The sequence below is a fragment of the Lepisma saccharinum genome, chromosome 3 (genome assembly GCF_977018435.1).
Source record: "Lepisma saccharinum chromosome 3, izLepSacc3.1, whole genome shotgun sequence".
Classification (NCBI taxonomy): Eukaryota; Metazoa; Arthropoda; class Insecta; order Zygentoma; family Lepismatidae; genus Lepisma; species Lepisma saccharinum.
Genome location: NC_139231.1, coordinates 35,738,188 through 35,760,307, shown reverse-complemented (window position 1 = coordinate 35,760,307; position 22,120 = coordinate 35,738,188). Strand labels below are relative to the sequence as shown.

The 22,120-nt window shown below is 39.8% G+C and overlaps 2 protein-coding genes across 2 annotated transcripts in view; both read left to right on the top strand.

Annotated features, from left to right (window-relative positions):
- The window catches only part of LOC145984974 (von Willebrand factor A domain-containing protein 8-like), a 443,428-nt gene that overhangs the window by 46,002 nt on the left and 375,306 nt on the right, over nucleotides 1–22,120 (top strand). The gene's annotated exons all lie outside the window — the stretch shown is intronic.
- Nucleotides 4,634–6,352, top strand: LOC145984975 (uncharacterized). Its single transcript, XM_083118429.1, has one exon. It carries the CDS (start codon nucleotides 4,634–4,636, stop codon nucleotides 5,555–5,557), a length of 924 nt encoding a protein of 307 aa, XP_082974555.1. The 3' UTR covers nucleotides 5,558–6,352.

The following is a 22,120-nucleotide window of genomic DNA, read 5'->3' as shown; positions in this document are numbered from 1 at the left end:
AAAATAACGATGAAATTCGGTAATCAGAGATGGGCGTTGTAGGCGTCAGTTTCAAGAATCAGTAACAAACATGGCAGATATGAAAATATCTTCTCGACTTACGTCCCAGGAAACTTTCGTATGCTACTTTTTATACACTTGTAATCTATTCTCCAGTTAAGTGCATTTCATATAATTATCATACATATGGGTATATATACCCTTATCTGTGTTATTATCCAAGTATAGATCCCTCCATAAAATCATCAGTGTCAAAAGGATAGAATTCCGAAAGGTGCTCGATGATCAGAATTTGTCAAGAAAGAACGCCTGAGTAGGCTGCAACCCAGCGAACAGTAGTGCTAGTTGGGTTGCATGCATGCACTTCTTTTTATCCTTTCGTGAGAATTTCGCCTGATTCTATAAATGTGTGTCAAAGATGTGTACTGACTGTGTTTGTGTCTTTAAATAACCATACCTGCATACTGACAGAGTGAGCGACTTAAGAAGGCAGTTCATTGTTCCCAGCCTTGGTCGTCTCGATTATTTTGATATTTAAAAGGGAAATGCAGAGAAGCCTCAAGAACAATAAGTTGTACACTATTTGCTTACGTCTGAATATGTAATAAATTCATCTCACGTGTTGTGTGTAGAATATTACCACTCTCACTTTTCGTACCTCATGCAAAGTCAGTATAAGTTTATGATGTAGACATTCGAAGTATTCTTGCTGCGATATAACTGTAGTGAATAATACAGTACTTGTCATATTTAGTTACTCGAGTGCTATGAATAAGCGACAAAAATGTGACGAAAAAGAACAAGAATTGAAATTGGTGCTCACTGTTATACTAGAGGAGAGCAGAAAGCATGATTAATTTCAGGAATTCTCGTTGCGTGTACCGTACATCCAATCACTTTAATGCGTCTCTTTCTGTTGTTTCGTACAATTGTTTCTGCCACGTTTCCAGCAAGCTGATATCCCCGTTGTGAAATTAAAGTAATGTCTGATCGAAGTTGATATAACTTTCTTCAATTCTGCGTTTCATTTCTTATAGATTTCATTTTCGTTTACTGTGACATTTCCATTTTCATGCTATAGATCCTCTGTTTGGCCATTTGTTATCACTTACACTACTATTCAATTGTCCTGGTTTAAGAATTGTGGTATTTCACTTGTAGTATGCTCGTTGTTAATTTTTTCACTCTTTAACCGTAATTCATTTTCAGCGTAAGTCGGATTGTTCTTAAATTGTAATAAGTTCCTTGTACCTGTAAATCCTGTGTGCTATTTATATGTCCTATATGGTGGTTTCTATGTAAACGGCAAATACATTTCTTCAGAATTTATTTCAATTTTTTTATAGGAATTCCTTAATGTTGTAATGGATGAATTGCAAGACCTGGGTCAACATAATGACATTCCTACTCCCCATATTTATCTCCGATTCTTGCTTCGATGTATAAACAGTTGTGTCCTGATTAAAGTCTTCAGTCTTGTAACAAAAGTTATGCAAAATTACATTAATTTTGCTTTCAACAAGAAGACACGCTGAAAACTCAACTTTTCGCTACAACTAATAAGACGAATCTCGACTAATTTTTATTCGCGTATTTATATTAAGCCTATTGATTATGTCTTGGATGGTAGTTCCTACTCCATGAACTTCTCACAGTGAGAGACTGTGGAGGGACACCAGCCCTCATTGAGCAAAATTTGCGTAAAACATCTCTGCCTGTTCACAGCTTTGAACCAGCCTGTCCATTTATATATCGAGGCTTGAGTAAACATTCTTTCTAGTCATTGATATCCGTTCATATCCTGTGTATTACAAATACAAAAACATTTCAATACAAAAATGATGACAGTCTTTATGCTTATATTGCAGGGTAAGAAGCAGTCGCGCAAATATTTGCAGCATTATTATGTTGTATAGCGTACCTAGATATTGTCAGTCTTTACGCCCTTGAGTTGACACATACCGTATTTTCCATCGATTCAAAGTTGTTATCCTCTGGGGAGCACGAAAGAAATCTATTGGTGTCAATGTACACGACAGCATGTTATTAACGGCGGTTTGTGTGTTATGTTTGCTATTTGGAAACTTGTTTTTGTTTTGTGTGTGTGTGTTTGTGCGCGCGCGTGTGTGACTTGTTGTTTATGCATAATCAAAGAACAAGGATTGGGTTTGTCCTTCTTCGTGTATTCGAATTTCCTTGGAATTTTATATGCGTGCGTCATGAGAATTCCGTATAGGCTGTTCGATATTTATCGTGGACTTAATGACACACTTCATGCTTTTACTGATAGTGATCTGCAACCTATTTTTCCACATTGGATGCGCAGGATATTGGCATTTTGATTACCGTGAAAGTTGCATAGCTTTTAGCATTGATTTACCTTAAGTTATACTGCCTTGAACTGATGTAGTTGATACTTTGTTGACAACTTTCGTTCCAATTAGAGCTCCGTGTACAAAATGATGTGTCAGGCAGCATTAAGGGAAAATGATGGTTGATCTAAATAGTGTAGCGACAGACAATTAAGCAAGACTTGTTATTTATAGGAAGTAGGGTATTTAATGTATGCAACATAATGCACTCCGTTTATCTTACTCAGAACACATGCATTGTGTATACGGCTACAGCGAAAACAAGTAAAAACACGCAGGTGAAAGTAATGTGTAAAAGTTAGCTTGAGGTAGCGATTCAGTACAAGGTGGGTAGATCCAGATACCTTAAACCGTCAAACACAAATTACCAGTTGAAGAAATACCATTTAGCTCTACTCCGGCACATTCTGCATGTGCTCAATCGTTACTTTTACATTACAAAAACTTCGGAGAACACTATGCACATATTTATCACCTTGAGGAGCTGGTGCAGTTGAGATTCATTTTCCTGTCATCTTTAATTAAGCCCGGCCCATTTGCGCAGAACATTTTACAGATTTGCCATTTGTTTTCGCTTGAATCTTTTTCTCCAAAGATGCTTGAGGTTAATATGTTTCCTCCATTTGTGGAATGCTCTCCTCTGTTTTCTGGCATCAAGCACGGCAACACCGACGTTGATATCACTATGAAAGTACGATATGATATACAACTGTCCTCGCTTGTGTAAGGTTTTTCATTAAATGCAGTTCCATTTATCGAAAGAGGAGTGAACTGTCCACCTCTTACCTGTGTGGTGTACACGTTTCAACAAAATTGAAAATGTACCGGCGTTACCACACTACTGAGAGGTTTTAGATCAATGTGCATGGTGTGGAGTCCCTGGTAGAAGGGAACGTGTGTTCCTTGAAGGACAAGTTGAATACACACACCAAATTAGTGTTGTATACACAATGTTGGACATATAATAAACTTTTTTTGTTTGCCAATATAAAATTTACCAGCGCCGGTAACGGAGCATTTCAACTGGTACACTAATTGAATATTCATATCAAAAAATTTATAGATTCACCTACTAAATGTACTAAAGGATCTGTAGAGCTTTCGTAATACATCAGGACATTATGTATTTATAAATTAACTTTAAAATAGTTACGCGTATTTCGCTGGTATGTCTGAATAAAGCTCATATTAAGCAGTTTTGTTGCAGTGAAATTTTCATGTGTCTTACATTCAAATTTACTACAGCCTCTATCTAGACAAGACCGTCATAGAGTATAATAGTAGTGTCTGATGCCGCCTCGGAGGCGAGCACGTTGTGTAGTTGACAGACAATATCGCCACCGAATGTTCCGGGTCCAAGTCCAGGTATTCGCATGGATGTTCTTGTGTTTGTGTCCCTCCATCGATCAACTTCTAATTGTCGTTCATCCTCACGTCACAATTTACAAAAGAGGCAAAAAATGTGGCGCAAAATAAGAAAGTGCGGTATGGTCTCGATTTTCAACGACGATGGTCTCGATTATTTGATTGATTGGTTTATTTTATTTTATTTCGCTTTTCAGCCAATTTTGGCTAATCGCGAAGATAAGGATGAAATGGATGAAGGGACAATCACAAGCATTACGTCCGTCACAACAGAGCCCCACAGAGGATTATCCTGGCTGCAAGTCCAGACGCCAGAACCTTGTTAGTCCCCGAAATGCAGTTCAGAGTGTATTATAGTAAAACCGACGTATCTCCCGGCGCGGGACCCGCCTTTATGGCAGTGACCCTCTGTTGCCGCTTTTACCCATGAAACTTGCGCTCAAACATCCAACTATAGACCTAGCGCTGCCCTCTCCCCCTCTTTGGGCAACAAGCGGCAACATTTGAAACCCTCCTCTTCGAAGCAGCCAGCAGGGAAACAGAATTTTGTCAAAGTGACCGTTCTGCGCTGTGGATGGGGTCGGGAGATAGCGCGGCGGCACTGTAGGTGGAAGAGAAGTTGACATTTAGGTGTCTCTAGAAATTGTCACTTCAAACATCCGACGATGTTCTTGACCATTGCCAGATATGAGTATGTAACGTAATCAGAAAAAGAACGAAGAAAAAGACCATCACGTGTGTGCCCTTCCACGTGGTAACAGCACGTGCGCGGGTCGCCGCATGCGCTGCATGCGACCCCTCCCCCTTTCCGCCCGCACCTCGTGTCCCCCGGGAGAGTTAAAGGCACGGAATCGTCGATCGGATGGAAGTGACACGCTTGGATTTCCGGTGGCATGATGCCGAGCCTCGTGGCGCCTCGACCGCCGAGGTGGGAAGCGTCGCAGCGCCCTCTGTTCGTGAGAACCGTGTGGCACGACGGGACCCGCCACGCGATCCTGTCTCGAGACGATCCCGTCCTGGCCTCGTCCGGCGGGAATCCGACCGGGAAGCGATCCCGGGCGGGCAGCGCGCGGAGTAGCGCCGATTCTCAAGCGCCCAACCTCGAGACGTGCCTCATGAAGCTGGAGCTGGCGTTGTCTCGAGCAAACGCGCCGCGGCCGACCCTCACGAGATTCGACCTAATGCTTCCGGATCTACCGTCGCAAGGAGTCCAGTGTCAGCCGGCGATCGTGGGAAAGTACCGGCGTCCCTACCTGCCCTACTTGTTCCCAGCGACGGCTCTGCGCGGACCAGCGGTCTCCGGCAGTTTCGAGGACGGAGGATACTTGGTGACGCACGAGTCCTTGTCCGAGCAGACCAGGAGAGAGATCAGCGAGCTGCGGAGCGGTTTCGCCCGAGGGGAGTACTTCGACGCCAACCCTCTTTCCGAAAGGGTGCTGCAGTGGCTGGACCTGGAGGTGCGCCGCGAGGGCAAGGAGAGGAAGAAGCGAGAGCCGAAACCCAAAGCGTCCACGTGCAGGAGCACGGAGTGGTGGAGGGTGCGGAGACCGACCAGGAGATCCCGGCGTGAGTCCGACACCGGGAGCGCCTCGTCGCTGCGGGTGACGGCCCGCGGGTTCCCCCAGCAGGAGAGCCTGTCGGCGGAGAGCGGCCTGGGCAGCGAAGGATCCGAGCCGATGTCCGAACCCGAGACCCCTTCCCCGCCTGCCACGCCGCCGGTGCGTCACCCTATCTGGAAACCCTCCAACGGCAGGTTGCAGCTCCATATATTCATGCCTACCCCGGACGATAGACGAACCGAAAGTGACGGAGAAGATTGAGTGTGCCTGTGGTGTCATCATCATACTGAAATGAATGTTCTCTACATTTTCCTTCTTAAGAATGTAAATTACACTTGAACTCGCGTGGAGTATAGCTGTAAACTTAGTGTTGTGCACGTATTTTGAATTGACATTCGCAGCCATTTTATATTATTTGAAATCTAAAATTCTAAAGAATTCTGAGTTCCAACGTAATTTCGCTGCTGCAATTGTTGCTACAAGATATTGTTATCCTTTGTAACAGGCATTGTTGAATATCAAGCAACAGTATTTACCTGATGTAAGTGCTGTATGAAATGTGCTCAAACGCTGCCACAAAAAATACAGTGCTATTTCAAGTGTAATGTTAGTTTTTTATGAAAGCGCCGTGCAGCAAACAATGCTTACAGTTAAGAATTTTCCACATCGATTAACAGGATTTAATAGTATTTGTCCCGTCTGTGCTTCTAATAGGACTCATTTTACGTACTGCCCAGCAAAACAACCTTACTGATATACAAACTTGGGAAAAGACACTTGACGATAAATCAGCATGTGTTCACGGTGAATGAAAGAAAAGGTACAGAGTATGTTCTGGCAGAGAGAAATGCATTGTCATAAATGTGTGAAAAGTGCATATAACGGAGAAGCTTATGAAAACATATTAATACATATTTCAAAACGGTGAACATTTAATCTGTGGCTAATGTGTACACTGTACACTTGTATGTCAAGGCCCATTAATGACCTTTCGTCGACGCCAGTTACAAAGATTCTTATTCAAGAGTCACCATTATGTTTCCTCTACGTAGCAGTTTAGTGAAAAGAAAATTAATAATAAAAGTACATTTTTGGTATTTGTAGCATGGGATGTGCATATGTGTTAGTATCTATACCCGCACAACAGAGCTGTGATGAAGTTTTATCTTCATGATAAATTATAAATCTGAGAGACATTGTGTGCAATATCTATTGTTGACGGCCGATATATTTTTTCTATTTGCATTTTTCTTATGGCGTTTTCTGCTTCATGAGGTTTGATTGATTGAGTTGGTGTTTAAAGTCCACTTTATGCACAGTAAGGCTAATCGGGACTGGACCTACAGTTTAAAGTGGGATCCGAACCACTGTGCCTCCACCGGGTATCGAACTCAGGACACCTTGATTACAAGGCGACGACGCTACCACTGCGCCATCTGGGAGGCTTCCTACTTCATGAGGTAATCGCAATGGTAATGACGGATGAGAATTGCAAGAAATGGACGAAATGACAAACACATAGAACACCCAGGCCGGGAATCGAACCCAGAATATTTGTCGAGCCGAGCACTCACTAGGCCACTGAGGCGGTTGTACAAGTGTTTTGCATAATAATGTGTCGACCTACGTATCCGCATACTAGGCTAACAAGGGCACAGTTTAACATGAGCTGGTCGACTGTACTCCGTAGCACGTTAAACAGATAGACTTCCCTTTCCTTGCGTTGCGTGCGAACTTTTGTTTGCAAGAATGCGCGTGATTGTTCTTCCGTCTATTCGTGCGGAAGTAAATGGATCAAATTAGTGGTAAGTTATTTTCTTAGTCTCTTTGTCTGGAAATGCAGTTTACGTTGGTCTAAATTTGTTTTGTGTACATATCAGGTCTTTCACATCACATGTTTTTACCGACAGTACTGTTATCCTCCGTAGCGAAATGGTTAGTGTAGGACGTTGTTTCGCCAGGATATCTGGGTTGGAATCTTGAGGAAGGATAGACTTTGAATTGAGGAAGGATAGACTTTCGTTCCTTCATCCGTTTCGTAAATTCACCTCTCATCTTCATCATCGCATTCAGTCTAGAGAGAAAATCAACGTAAAATTAGTGACATTTTTATGTAATTGTGTATTACAACATACCAAGCACATTATTAGTAAAAAACACACAACTTGAAGAGCAAAACAATTATATGGAAGATGAAGGAGAAGAGCAAGTCTGTAGGTCTTTTATGTAACCAATTTTATTGCCTTTATACATCTTTGTACGTTACTTTTGTTCAAGCGAGAACCTTGCTGTCCAAGAAGGCCTTGAATATATTTAGGAATACATTAAAGAAAAACCTCGATGGCGCAGTGGTAGCGTCGTTGCCTTGTAATCAAGGGGTCCCGGTTTCGATACCCGTGGAGGTTCGGATCTTACTTTAAACTGTAGGTCCAGTCCCGATTAGCATTACTGTGTATAAAGTGAACTTAAAACACCAAACAACCAACCAACATTAAAGAAAAAAGAACGCGCCAGAATTGGAAATTCTTTGAATTATCTTCAGGACATTGCCTTTAGAGTTCATTTAGATTTCGTTACATACATTTCACGTGAGGATATGAAGTAAAGATCTCCCCTGTGCATTGAATCATACCATTAAGGCACATAGGAGATTCGAAATAAGCCCCCCCCCCACATTCTCGTACATGGTAGTGGTGCTTTGATCAGCACTACATACCGGCCTCCTTTATCATCCTTGGGTGATAAGTTCCAAAGCCAGTTATGCAGGGACATTAACGGGAAAATTTACAGCTGAAATCACCTACCGCAGGAGAATGGAACCCGGGTTTCCCGCGTGGCAGACATAAAATCTATCCTGGCTTTATCGTTTCTTTTGGAACCTCAAGTAACGTCTAAAGAGCACAACTTAGCAACACTGACATGGGTTCTTTGCCTTCGGAAAACTACCGTTTCCGTGATAATCTTTTATCGATTCGAGGTCCATTTCGTATGCAATAACTATTGGGAAGTGGGACAACGGTCAAGGGACGTTACACGCTCGAAACGGAACGGATGCATGCCGGAAGTAACTTTGCGGTCGTTACCCGAATCGAACGAAACCTTCATATTTCCTTTCCTCCAATTTACCTAATGCGGTTCAGTTGCCACTGATTGTTAATATTGAATTAAATATGCAATAGCGGTGTGTTTCGCGGTGTTGTAATTTTGGCTCACTGAAATATGTATTCACAAGAATGTTTTTTTAAATTTTGGCCTACTAAAGTATGTTTTTCATTGAATTTGTAATTTTAGCCTACTGATGAATGAATTCCATTGGAATTTGTTCTTCGCCAGATGTAACATGTAAACAAACATGTAAACAAGCGATTGAATGAAGTAAGTATTCAGAAACAATATGAAGTTTCTTGGAGGATTTACGGAGGTTTGGGAAATCTTGGTAGATCGTTGTACACCGCTTTCGTCCCCTCGCTCTGAGAGAAGGGCGTTAATCATCTCTTGAGCTGCATTAAAACATCTACAGCTTTACCAGTTTTCTTCTTGAGTTTGTATGTTGCTCACGGCGGTGAGGGTGAATAGTGAAAGATAAGATAAGTCTTGCGCAGGAACTGAAGCTTGGGCCTCTGGCTTTGTAGGGCGTTGCAGGTAACAACTCCGCTATAGAGGTCTGATTTTGAACCTTTTACTATTTTCGTAAAGTGGTTAATCGCAACGATAAGATTGAGAAAATATAGGAGAAGACGTCGATTCCTTACCAAGTATTCTGACGCAGGACGCACCCCACTGCGCTGACGAGGTCAAAAGTTTTTCACAGTTGGATCTGGACTTTCCCATACATTCGTAATATGTTCTTTCGTACTCGTAGTTCGGTTATTCTTTTCAGATCTTCACAGATTTTTCGTGACCACAACCATTATTACATTAAACACTGTGGCTGCATCTACTTCTTTATTTATTCGACTTTTCTACTCGTATACTTACTGTCTTTGTCAGGAGTAAAAGATTGTTGTAAAATGTAACAATGTGTAAGAAATTGTAGAACAATCACGCTTTGAACAACAGTAGATCAAAGAAATGCGGTCAACAGTGGAAGTTCAGACATAAGTTGTAAAGTTTAAATTGAAAATTTCTTTTCAATTTTTCCTCCCTTTTATATACGTATTATTGAATTCTTGTTTTAAGTCCACTTTATGCACAGGTATGTTAATCGGGACTGGACCTACAGTGGGATCCGAACCACTGTGCAATGTGTCTCCACCGGGTATCGAACCCGGTACCCCTTGTTTACAAGGCTACGATGTTACCATAATGCAACATATTATATTTGTAGTCTGCTTGAAGATGAAAGTCCACCCCCATTCTAATATAACCACAATAAAGAAACCAGGAAAAAATCATTCTTTGCTCCTGACAATGACACGTGTGTGTTAAGTGAAAACGTCGAACAAATAAAAATGTACATTTTACTTTCTCGATTACAATCAGAGTACTCTTAAAGGTAAGACGATTACTTGTGAGCATTAATAGCCGTCTTTTGTGTGTTGCAGTAGTACGCGAGTCCCATTACCCTTTAAGCATAAGCGTACGATTATCGTAAGCTCAACGACCTTAATAAACAATTGCCGCTTCCTTTGTTCGTACGAAATAACCTGTTACCATAATGAAACAATTGATGATTTCCTTCAGAAGAGGAAATCTCAGGTCCAGCCAAAAAGCGATGTTATTGATTCCCCTTCTTGTTTATTTGTTCTGAACAATGGAGTTTTGTTTCAGAGCGAGTAGATACATTCCTTCCTCGTGCACGTAACATGCCGTGCGGAAGCAGGCAGAGCTCGTAAATCAATCTTTGTGGTCCGCTGTTCGTCTTTACTGGACCACTTTCCACCGATACTTTCTTTGCCAACCCCTACATGCCCTGCGTGCTGGGTAAACATGCGAGAAGATCTCCGTCACTGCCTTTTGTTGAGATAATCGCACCACATTCCTCGCTAATGGAGGGCTTCACGATATTGACACTTGGGTACCGGGTTATGGGTCATTTTTTGTGACTATTATGTTCGATATATCGAAGTTTTACCACCAAAGTATCTCCAGGGTTCCCAGACATCTAGAAATCATAAAGAACCTGGAAATTTCAGGGCATTCAAAAAAATAAAAAGCCGAACAGACATTAACTAGTTGTAAATGTTTGTAAGATATGCACCCTATTGCTGTGTAGTATGTCATTTGTGCCTGCATTTATATCCTGAAGAAAATGAGAGGGATACTGGTAAATACAGAGGTAACTTGCGTATCGTACCTTGAGTTACCTGGAAACTGTAAAGACTGGCTTGCCTCCTTGGGTAACATACTCTCGGTACTGGAATCGATTTTCTGGGGTGTGTAAGCTCGATCCTATTTACACATTAATAGGGTAAAGGATGGGTAAGTTCTCCACCAAAATGCTTTTCATTTTTTTGCTTCTAAACGAATTGGGGGAGAAGGACAAAATTTATACGATACAAAAAGTAGTAATTGTGGATTATGAGGAATATAACATAAATACTGTGTTACTTATACTTACGACGTAATATTAAAAATATTAAAATGAGAAAAAGTGGCGAAATTCCCGCCACATGCTGGAAAATTCGCCATATAACTTATTTATCATTTTTTCGTCAGTTTAAGTGTATGAAATACCAAGTTGTTGCCAATAAGTCAGACAACAAAGTGTAAAAGACCTACAAATGACAATAAGAAAACTGCTTAAAAAGATACAATACAAACATGTTAAACATATGCCTAAATGTTTATATGTATTGTAAACAAGTTGTGTGTGAAAGATCACCTGTAAGAAGGAAAATTCGACACATTGTATGTTACTCTGGCGAATTTACCAGCAAATGCATAGTCGAAAGAAAACAACTTATGTTTACTTGCACATGCACGCTTTCCAAAGCAACTCTTTTCACGACATTCTTAAGGTTTGAGGTTACGATATCAATAATTAAAAGAAAGAGAAATAATTCTTATCTGCCACGAAATGAGAATTTCCAAAGTAGTATTGAAATTCGGCAAATTTCTTTGTCTTCCGTGTAAACGCAACTGCGCATTCCAAACTGTACTGCTTGCTTGCTAGTTCGCTCACCACAGTGCAGTTTTCAGTGGAAACAAGGCACATGTTACTTGATTTTTACAGGCATCAGTGAGTGTTTCCAACAAAAACCACAAGTACGGCGAAATTCCCAAAATGGCGAACATCCCTGCTTTTACCCTACTAAATAATGGTGAGCCTCCATAACCTCAGCTGTGAGAGGTGAAAACAAAACTTTAAAAGGACTTTAAAGGACTCGCACACTCAAATGCGTTTTACATCGTCAAGATTGGACCCGGCACATATTTGAATATGAAAGTAAGGATTCTAACCCGTCACAGCAATAAATGTGAATCTACTGGGAACTCTAGAGCTCATCCCCTATACCTCCTTCACCAACGTCTCTCTATTCCCGAATCCCACTTCGTTCTCGGTCATCTATCCTACTCGCCCATTTCCTGCCTCTCCTCCTCAGTAAATCCAACTCGGCAAGCACTGACATAAGCATTCCATGAATATTTCCTGATTGGCCTGATTGCTAAACGTCTGGGAATAATGACATATTTTATATTACTAACTTTCCTCTTCCTGATTTTCAATGATTATCATTCCTTTCCTTTTACACATACTTATTATCTCTTTACGCTTGTCAGGTTGTCATACGAAAAACGAACACTTTAAATATATTTAATCATGGAAGCAAATAAAGAGTTCCACAATAGTAATTCAAGTATAGACATTGCTTCATCTTTGTATTTTCCTTTTTTTCGAACACCTAGAAGATATTGTAAGGTACAATGTTTACAATATATTTAAGGTAGTGTAAACTATAGCGCACGAACAACAACAAAACTTACAGGCTTGTTGACTAGTCTTCCTACACAAGAAAAATAAAGGTAGCTGGATAAATTCAATATGAAATTGTCATTAATAACAACGAAGTTGCAAGCAATCCACGACAACCATGTAAGTCAATCTGGCCTTGTTCAGCATGGGACGCCTATATGCAAATAAAGCCAAGCATAACACATAAATTTCATTTACTTCCGTTACGTCGTGCATTTCATTCCAGACATGCAATGCATATTCCCAGTAACATTGAGGGTACTGTCGATGACTATCTTCAAATGGAATGAACGGACGTGAACAGAATAATCACGATAAGAACATGCATGTATTTTTGGCACACGCACGAGATGCACATTTGTAGAAACTGCGAAAAATGCAGCCTCGACCATGACTAACCCAAGTCTGGTTTACCATGCGATTTCTCTAGCAGTAGGTTCGAGTCCTAGTCGATCCTGGATATTTCTCGCTTAAATTTCTCCCATGTGTGCAAAACTCACTGGTAAGTAATATTCAACTCCGTGGTGGGAGGTTCTTTGTCACCATCGGCAGAAGTGGGGAGAGGAGGGGACCCGCTAGGCATTTAAAATTAGGCGATCAACCCTCCCTAGATATCTGCGACCAACAGGGTTGGCTTACACCAAATGCTATATTTTTCTTTATCATCAGTCCAGCCACCATAAGTGGACTGAACTCGAGAGGAAAGGTTCCTCGTCGTCATAAAGGCGGAAAAAAACATTTTTTTTAAGCCCAGCTGGCCTTTTTATAGTCGGGTTGGGAGTGAGTGGACGTTCACCCCGTAGCACTGGACATTTCCACAGCAACGGTGTTTTTGAAAGATATCACCCCAACGGGGTAGCTAAACATGGGGAATCTAGTGTCCAGCAAAAGCATAATCAAACTAGCACATATACATACATGCAAATAACATATAAAAATACAGATACGAATTAATCCTTTCACCATGTATCAAGCTAGCAATTAATTAATATTACATAAAAAACCAGTAAAGGTCATTTTGATCTTTACATATTTAATGTCTAAAAATTCGATCACCCTTTCCTTGGATTTTAGAATTAAGCGATTACCTCCAAACCTTCTAGAATTAGCAATAGATCATCATTTAACATGAAGACTAATAAACCATCGCCCCCTGACATCTAAAATTAAACGATCGCCCCTTCCTGAGACGTCTATTACTATCAATAATTCGCTAATTAATTTAAAACTTATTAGCGATCACCTCCCTGTGACATATAAAACGTCGATCACCTGCCATTTGTATCTAAAATAAAGTGATCACCTCTCACGAGAGGGTTCAAATTGCCAAGTAACATAGGATACCACGATTGACCCCTGAAATTAAGTGACCAGCCCTGGAGGCGACATCTAAAATTAACAACGCCAAACCACCACTGACGTCACCAGTATCTCAAAGGCAACAGATCCATTGCAGTGTCACTGCTTGGAATTTTCACGAGTAAATCGTTGTAAGCGAAAAATCACGCGAAGCTACGGTTGGTTCGTTTGCTCAGTTGGTGGAATAATGGCACGATATGCCACAGACCCAGGTTCAAGTCATGATCGAGGATGCATTTTTGGCTGTTTCTACGGAAGTTAAACATGGTTTACGGCTCTTTTCTTGTTTTCGGATATCCATATAGTTGTACTGTCGAATGAAATGTTTGCTACTATGCAATTTTAAGCCCCTCGTGTTCTACGTGCTTTAGGAGACCCCGGGCTAAATCCCAATGCACTGTCTGATCCTGATAATGAAAAGATACATGCACAAAAACTAGTGTTAGTTGATACAGGGATGAGAATAATTGGCTGACGGTTTTGAAATAGCAGAAATAAAACGAACACGTTCACTAGAGCATATTATGCAAATGGAATAAATATTACGGTTCTTGGGGATTATTTTAAAAAATCAGAACCAATTAATCTGTGCACTTCTTGGAAATTAATTGAAACAAAACAAACACACTCACAAACTGATACTAACAAAAAATAGTGTCTTTCAAGTGGTCACTTGTAATGCTAAACAGTATTGTGGTCTTTTTCTGAAGTTTAACATCACACGCTTAAAGACATCCTTCCCAATACTCTGAATTGCTCGCTCGATAAGACTCCATAGCATCACAAGATGACCACCTGAAATACATTATTTTTTTTTGTTAGTATCAGTTTGTTCATGTGTGTGTGTGATGTTTGAATTAATCTCCAAGAAGTGTAGAATTATCCAATTTATGCAATATGCTCTAGTGAAGCATGTTCGTCTTATTTCTGATGTTTTAGAACTGCCAACTAATTATGCTCATCCATGTATTTATTTATATTATATTATTTTACATCACTTTTATGCCGCTTTAGGCTAATCGTGACGATGAGGATGAATGATGATTAGGTACGAAGGACACTTTTATGGTCACTCGGAGCTGATTCAGTGGCGGCTATTCAAGTGAAGTAGGTGCAATGGCATTTCCCCACATTTTAATGTACGAAATATTTTATTAAATTATCCTTTTTTCGTACATTCGTATTAAAAGAGACGTATTTGTGCATTGTAGTCTGTTACGCGACCCACGCCCTTTAGAACAGCTTTTTCCTCGCAGGTCCTTCCGAAGTACAGAGCTCTATCAGTGGAAGCGATATCTATGCACACAAAGGTAGTTATGTTACGTTGGTTGCCATGACAACCGTGACGTCACTGCTTGGTTTGCAAGCTTTGCCATTACGAGATGAAGAGCTGCGAGCAGAGAAAGCAAGCTCTGCACTTGGCCTTCGAGGAGTTGAACTGAGTGCTTATTGTTACCCACGTCGTTTTCTTTCGTGCGTGGTTTTAAGAGAAATATGAGTCCTGTCTATGATTTAGCGTGTGTGTGTTTGGTTACAAACCACATTTTTTGTTGGAAAGACGAAGATAAGAAGGATGTTTTACAGTGTGTTTTACATTATCCCATTTTCCCCTACTAGCTATTCACCTCACTCCAAAGCCACCAGCAGATTGCGTTTTTCATCTGTCGCCAAATGGGCTTATTAGGTTTAGACGCCAATCCTAGAAGTAATCGTTATATTTTAAATTTCAACAAGTGGTGATCGCTATTCATTCTCTTAAGATAAAGAGGAAGACGATTTATTCTGATTTTAGATGCTTCTGGGGATATGGGGAACCCCACCCTTTTCAATCCATCCACGATTCAGGACCATAGTCCTCCACCAAATTAGAAGGTTGTAAGTATACATTTCCCGTCGATCAAACGTCCCTTTTATCAACAGATTACATTGTCTTGATATAAAACATACAGATATTAGATAGTTCAGCGCACAAGTAGGTTGGGAAGTTTAATAGAACCAAGCTTAATCCATTTTGAGCGACCTGACCAATGAGGTACAGTCGAGGGAGGGTTGCTATGCGTCTGAAAAACAGAAAAATGTCCAGGAATTTGACTTGTCAGGGAAAAATCATGGAAATTTCAGTGAATTTTGCAGATCGTCTGGAATTTACGTGCATTTTGGAGTCTCCAAGAGAAAAAGTTGTAAAATGAACAAGCAGTTTACTTCCACTTCTGGATTCGGTTCTTGTGATTCCACTCCCAAAAGAGATTCAGTTAAGAAACTTGTTTCTTTTGTTCTTATGATTCTCAGTCTTGTGCAAAATTATGGTTTCTTCGAATTTCTGTAATAAATTTTCACTTTTGTAATACTAGATATTAGAAAGAATATCAAAGTAAAACTTTCAGTCCAGATATCTGATTGATAACTAAAGTGCATTGACAATATGTTATCGGAACGGTTGGTGAAGATGAGGTTACCGTCTATTATTTTATAGATCTTAGTCTTGTTGGCATTTCCTATAGAGTTCGTATATTCAACGAAAATTTCTCCACATGCTGTGTACTTATAAATGTAAGCAAAAAACGCAGCATTTTCTACGGCACTATGAATCCGCCAGAAAATGAAAAATTGTGTATGGTTTATTAACTTTTTCTGTTGTTTTTATATTGTGGAGATCTGTTATGATAAAATAATGTACCTCTGTTACCTTAGCCTGAAGGCTAGATGCACGTGATTGTAGCACCCAATACATTTGATGCCGATTGTAATTTTACATTTTACTCTTCGAATTTTCACGTGTTCTTGTGTGTGTAGAATGAAATTTGCAAAAAAAAAAAAAAAGTTGTGAAAGTAAATATTCATAATAATTAACGGACTATCGTATTTAATTGAAAAACACAAGGTTCAAAAGCAAAAATTATGATGCTAGAAATGTCTGGAAAAATTTCATTTTTGGTCTGGAAAACATGGAAATGTCAGGGAATTTCGTAATCAAAAAAATCGTAGCAACCCTGAACTGTGCATTCAGAGACTGTCTTCTGTGTAACAAACTGTCCCGTCAGAGGCATAAAGTAGCAGCGAAGTGCACAGAAGAATCCATCATCGATTTCCTTCGATGTATGTCGTCAGCCGTTACTTTCTCATATTGTAAAACTTTTCCCCCGTCCACAGGAGATTTGTGGAAGTTACCACGGAAACTGATATTAAATGGTATCGATATGTCTTGTGGAAAGAGATCGTAGAATGCGTATTTTTTTTAGTATCTATGACGACCTCATAAACATACGGTAAGTTCATTCAAGACATTTTTTTCAAGCTCCAAGGCGAAGATATCACTTCTGTCTGATTACACATGAAACTTTTCTATACATGTGGCCTTACCCTCACATCCCCTAAATGTGCCTTCATGGCATGGTGCTATATGCACGGGGAACTTTACCTTTTACCATGTAGGAAATAATATTTCCTTTGTGGTACCTTTATAATGGTACCATATACACATACCTAAAAAAAAAGTGTCATATTTTTGCCATAGCAACGGCAATGGTCAAACAATAGTACTGTTTATACAAGTCATTCAAAAAGATAATAGAAAGTATAATTAAACGTTGCACAAGAGTATTTTTTATGTGGCCGCGGTGGCTCAGTCGGTAACGCGTCTGACTACCATGCTCAAGGTCCTGGGTTCGATCCCCGGCCGGTTCAAATCTGGGAACTTTTCTAACGTTGGAAGCGACCCAGCGTCGAATAACATGGGTACCTGGGGGAAACCCTGGGGGCTAAAGGCGGTCAGGTGCTGATCACATCACCCCACTCACGACCGGATCAAGAAAGTGTGGGGTGTTACCCCCACACCCCCTATACGCCTTCATGGCGTGGTGCTAGGCACAGGGGAACACTTTACCTTTTTTTTTACTTTACAAGAGTATTTTTTTTATACAAGAGTATTTTTTTTATAGCTTTTCTCTTTAGTTAAGATGTGTTGAACGTGTGTGTGTTCGCGCGTCCAGTATATAACGTGATAATTATAATAGACTAAATATCTGGTTTTGTGGATCCACTGATTGTCACAATCTGTAGTTTGAGACGGACGAGATTGCCTTGGGTTGACATACTCTCTTAAATAACACTAAGAAATACGTTCGATTTGTTTAGAATATTACTTTTTAGGCTGAATTTAAAATATAAGTTTTGCGGTCGTCTTTTGTCTTTGTGTCTATTACGAATTAATTGTTGTTCTAATGGGATAAGTGTAAAATTACCGAAAATTTTAACCATTTGATTCTTTTGTAGTAGCATCTAAATATTTCACAATTCTGTAATTATGTAATGGTTCTTTTTCATAAAATGAAACATTCATGACTAAAAATAGAAAGAATCCCTCCCAAAATTTACGTGCATAAGCAAAAATTGGGTGCCTCAGGTAACTAATCAAAATATTTTTGTACACTAAAACTTCTTTTAGAATTTTCGTTGAAGTATGGCTCTCCAAACATTACATAACACTTTGGAAGGAAATATTCGTACGTTTTCCACGAATTTTAGCAGGAAAATAGTACATTTGTTCCAAGTAATTATTTTTGGTGGTGACTTGTGCTGATAAACGAATATTATATATGTTTATGTTCGTGTATTGTCAGTTGTCCTATCAGTGCATGTTCCAGTCGGCATAACAGAAATGGGTTTTCTGCATTACTTAGCTTATATGCTGAACTAGTGAAATTCAGTACGTTATCGTGACCGTTATTGATTAACTTCCTGCACGCTACCTTTCCTGTTACGGGCTTCGGATGTCCACAGTTGCCAGCACAAAGTAACGCCCGTAAACTAATGATTTTTGTCACTTTATTCATTAAATTATTACATTTTTTAAAGAATCTTGACTTGAACCCAAATTTTAAGGCGGAGAGAACCTTTCTTCTTGCAAAATTCCTGTCTATCCAATCTTTTGCATAGTCAGTAGTTTGATATAACTAGGGAAAGGATTTTAAGGTGCAAAATTATGGTCGGGAAAGGGAAAAGAAAGTTCTGAATTTTTTTTTCAAAAAAGTGCTGATAAAATGCCTTGATTCAGTGCTCTTTTTCTCTGCGCTTTCTGACTATAATGCGCGCGGACCGCATAGAGAACTGTAATTGTGCTGAATAGGTTTTGTTGAAGTTTGTTTTTTACTCTATCGGGTTTTACATTATCTTGGGAACTATTGGGGCTGCAATGAATATATTATACGACTTTAAAGGTCTCGTTCTGCTCTAGAAAATGAGACCGTAGGATTTTATGTAGCTTCTCAAGAAGAGTGAAAATCATTTATTTTTCTGGCCAATTTTTTATTAAAACATGAACGAAAAGGAAGGATATGGGGTGCTGAAACGTCAAAGAGGGGTTAAAAGGGGATAAATGTGCTAATCTCACGAAATGGTGAGAAAAAGGAGTAACAACGTGTGTTTATTTTACTTTATTTTGTGTCCTAAAACACATATCTCAAACGATCGGTATGAACACAGCTATATTTTTTTGGAAAGGTGCTGCACTTTAAAATCCGTTCCCTAGGTAGCGGAGAGTTGCCTATATCACACCAGGTTTTTAAAGAAATGAATGTTCCATAAAAACAAGTGAAACAATCTAATGTTTTATTGTTCTCTCGTGTAAAGGGATATTTCACCTTTTATCACAAAAATTTGCAAAATTTTATTTCAACTGATACTACGAAAAACAAATTAAATTTTAAGCCCTTGCAAAAGGTGCCATTTAGACAACTGGTCTCCTAAATCGCATCACAGGTAGCCGAAATGGCACAGAATTTTAAAATATATGCTATAGAACTGACATGTATCAACCACAACAACACACTGTAGCATACCGTCTGTGAAAGTATATATTTATAAGCTCACATGAATTTCATACACCTGTAATAGATGATACTGAATACAAATTAATAAAATGTAAAATAAAAATATTGGGTTTATCTTTGCCTGGAAAGAAAGAATGTCATGTTTAATGTAAAATACTTCTGTGTACTTTCAAGCAGTCAACATGACAATTTCAATTTTTTATTTAGTTTAATGGTTCTGACTAATTAGTAGCTTAAAGTCTGTACTAGTTCATCATGAACGGAGCACTATTTGTACAGATCACAAGTGTAAGAAACAAGTTCCTCATCTGAAAGTCCGGAACAAGATTAATGAACCCATTTTTTGCACATGATGCACTGTACCATGTCTTCTTCCACAGTTTCTTCACATATGCAACAAAACCATGCAGTGTCAGTTTTGGGTTGGTTATTAAGCTGGTCATAAACTTTCCGTTTCTTAGCCGTATAGCTCATTGACTTTTTCCTCTTCAGTAAATTGTTTTTTTGTTCCGTTTCCTGTCTGAGATGATGTGGAAGGCTTACTTGTGTGTACAAACTGGAATCGTTGCAGATTTTTAGTCTGTTGCGCAGCTCTCTTCTTCTGCATTTCCTCTAGCTTTTCCTTGTAGGGACTGGAAGTTGGTATTTCTGTCCTTTGGGGCCCTTGCTCCTAGTTTTGTTTTGATCTGTCTTCAACATCGGCAAGGGGCTTATTGTAGACACTTTCTTAACAAGACTCCTGGGAGAAGTTTTGTCTCCTGTTCTAGACTCTGGGATTATCTCTGTGGGGTCTTCAGCTGATTTTTCGGCAAGATCATTTTTCTGACTCGGATCGTCGACAGCATTTGGTTCCTCTTGGTTTTGCATAATGTATTTTTCAGCTGCAATGAAATCAGCATCTGTGAAGACAAATCTATCAGTTGGCCACACACCACTGGCTTTGAAACCGGGGATCGCGTTGCTCATTGTTGCAGCTCGGGGGTAAGCCTCAGCAATGATAGCGGACACGTGACACTGACGTAGAGGAGGTACATTATATCTGTGCCATTTGGTAACAGCCTCATCGTAGTAGTGTTGAAAAGGTATGAAAATTGCCAAGTCGAGGGGCTGGAGACGATGCGTTGTATAGCCAGGAAGTTGTAACAACAAAACACCATTTTCTCGCAATCTTCACAGCTTCTAAATTCTTGGAGTGTGTAGTGTGTCCATCTAAAAAATGAAGCACTTTTTCCTCTGTTGAGGGCTTGACATACGAGATAAAGTGCTCTAGCCATTGGATGAACAGTTCAGAATTGATGTAACCAGATTCTGAAACTTCAACCAAACTCCCTGGAGGAGCGCCACTAGGAAGAGAGCAGTCCATCCTCAATCTTTTAAAAATAATCATTGGAGGCACATAAAATCCATTGGCATTTGTGCAGCAGACAACAGTAGTGTTTACACGTCTTTCTGCACTGGTAATTGCTTCAAACTGACGCTTTCCCTTCTCTGCCAAAACCTTAGGTGCTTTCTTTTGGACAGTTTGAAAGCCTGTTTCGTCCACATGAAAAATTCTGAATCCATTCAGCTTGTTTTCATCAATAACCTTCTCAAGGACGTCAATAACCTAAGACTAAATTTTGGGTTCCGTTTAAGAAACCCATAATATTAATTTTTGCCAGCCATCCTCTTCTCTTTGTTGAAATGGTTGCGTACATGGGGGTTAGCTTCAAGAACCTGAAACACTAGCTTCCTTACATCTGTTGGTGTCAGTCCAAACAAAGAAGCCTCAAATTGCAAAATAACTTGAACTAATTCCTCTTCTGCTTCCTTTCGTAATGCAGTCTCCCTTCCATTGACCGCAACATTCACACCACGATCCACATTTCGAGTAACTTCTCCCCGAAAGTGTCGCAGAAATGTCGTCTTTGCTATTCCATATTTTTTACAACACGCGTTTAAACTGATTTTTCCCTCCTTGTATTCTTGTAAAGCAGACTTCATATCCTCTGAGGTCCAGGCACCATACATCCTTTTCATCGTCTCGCATTCCTCCTTTGCCTCAATTTCCTCTTGCCTCTGAAAAACAAAAGCAAACAAAAACTTACACACATGGAACCGAAATCGCACCGGTGCGATTTGGACAACTTCGAAGAGGTGCGATTTGGGAGATCCCGCCATTTTAAAGGTATTAATTTTCTCAGCCTAAATGTGTAAACATACTACAACCTAATAGATTACACAAACATGTCCAGTAATTAAATGTTAAGACATTATATATATGTGTCTTCTATTTTCTTGTGAATACGCAAAAAATAGCAAGAGTGACAGAATTTTCTTTTGAATGCACACGATACTCTTCTCAGTTAACCGGCGGCCACAACTAAACTGCAGCATACTTGGGGATAAGGGAACTTCCAAACCCAGCCGCTAGATCACACCACCGTGCAGCGGTGTTGTTTTTAGGGCATTGGTGCGATTTGAGAACCGGTGCGATATAGGCAACTCTCCCCTATAACATATCTGTTATATACTTGTAAGATTCCATTTGAAAGAATCACTATGTAGAGAATATTAATGTTGTTCAAACAAATAATCAAATTGCCTTGTGCATCGCATCCGGGTGATCGCCGGGGACTTTTGGTATGTTGTTACTAATGTTACTAAGATGATATATACCAAATTCCAGCTTGTTATGAATTATAGTTCCATTATTTCGTGAAAAATGCCGAATTTAGCGTA

Bases quoted from the DNA above. Each gene is read 5' to 3' on its own strand.
- LOC145984975 (XM_083118429.1), top strand. From the start codon at position 4,634: ATGCCGAGCCTCGTGGCGCCTCGACCGCCGAGGTGGGAAGCGTCGCAG.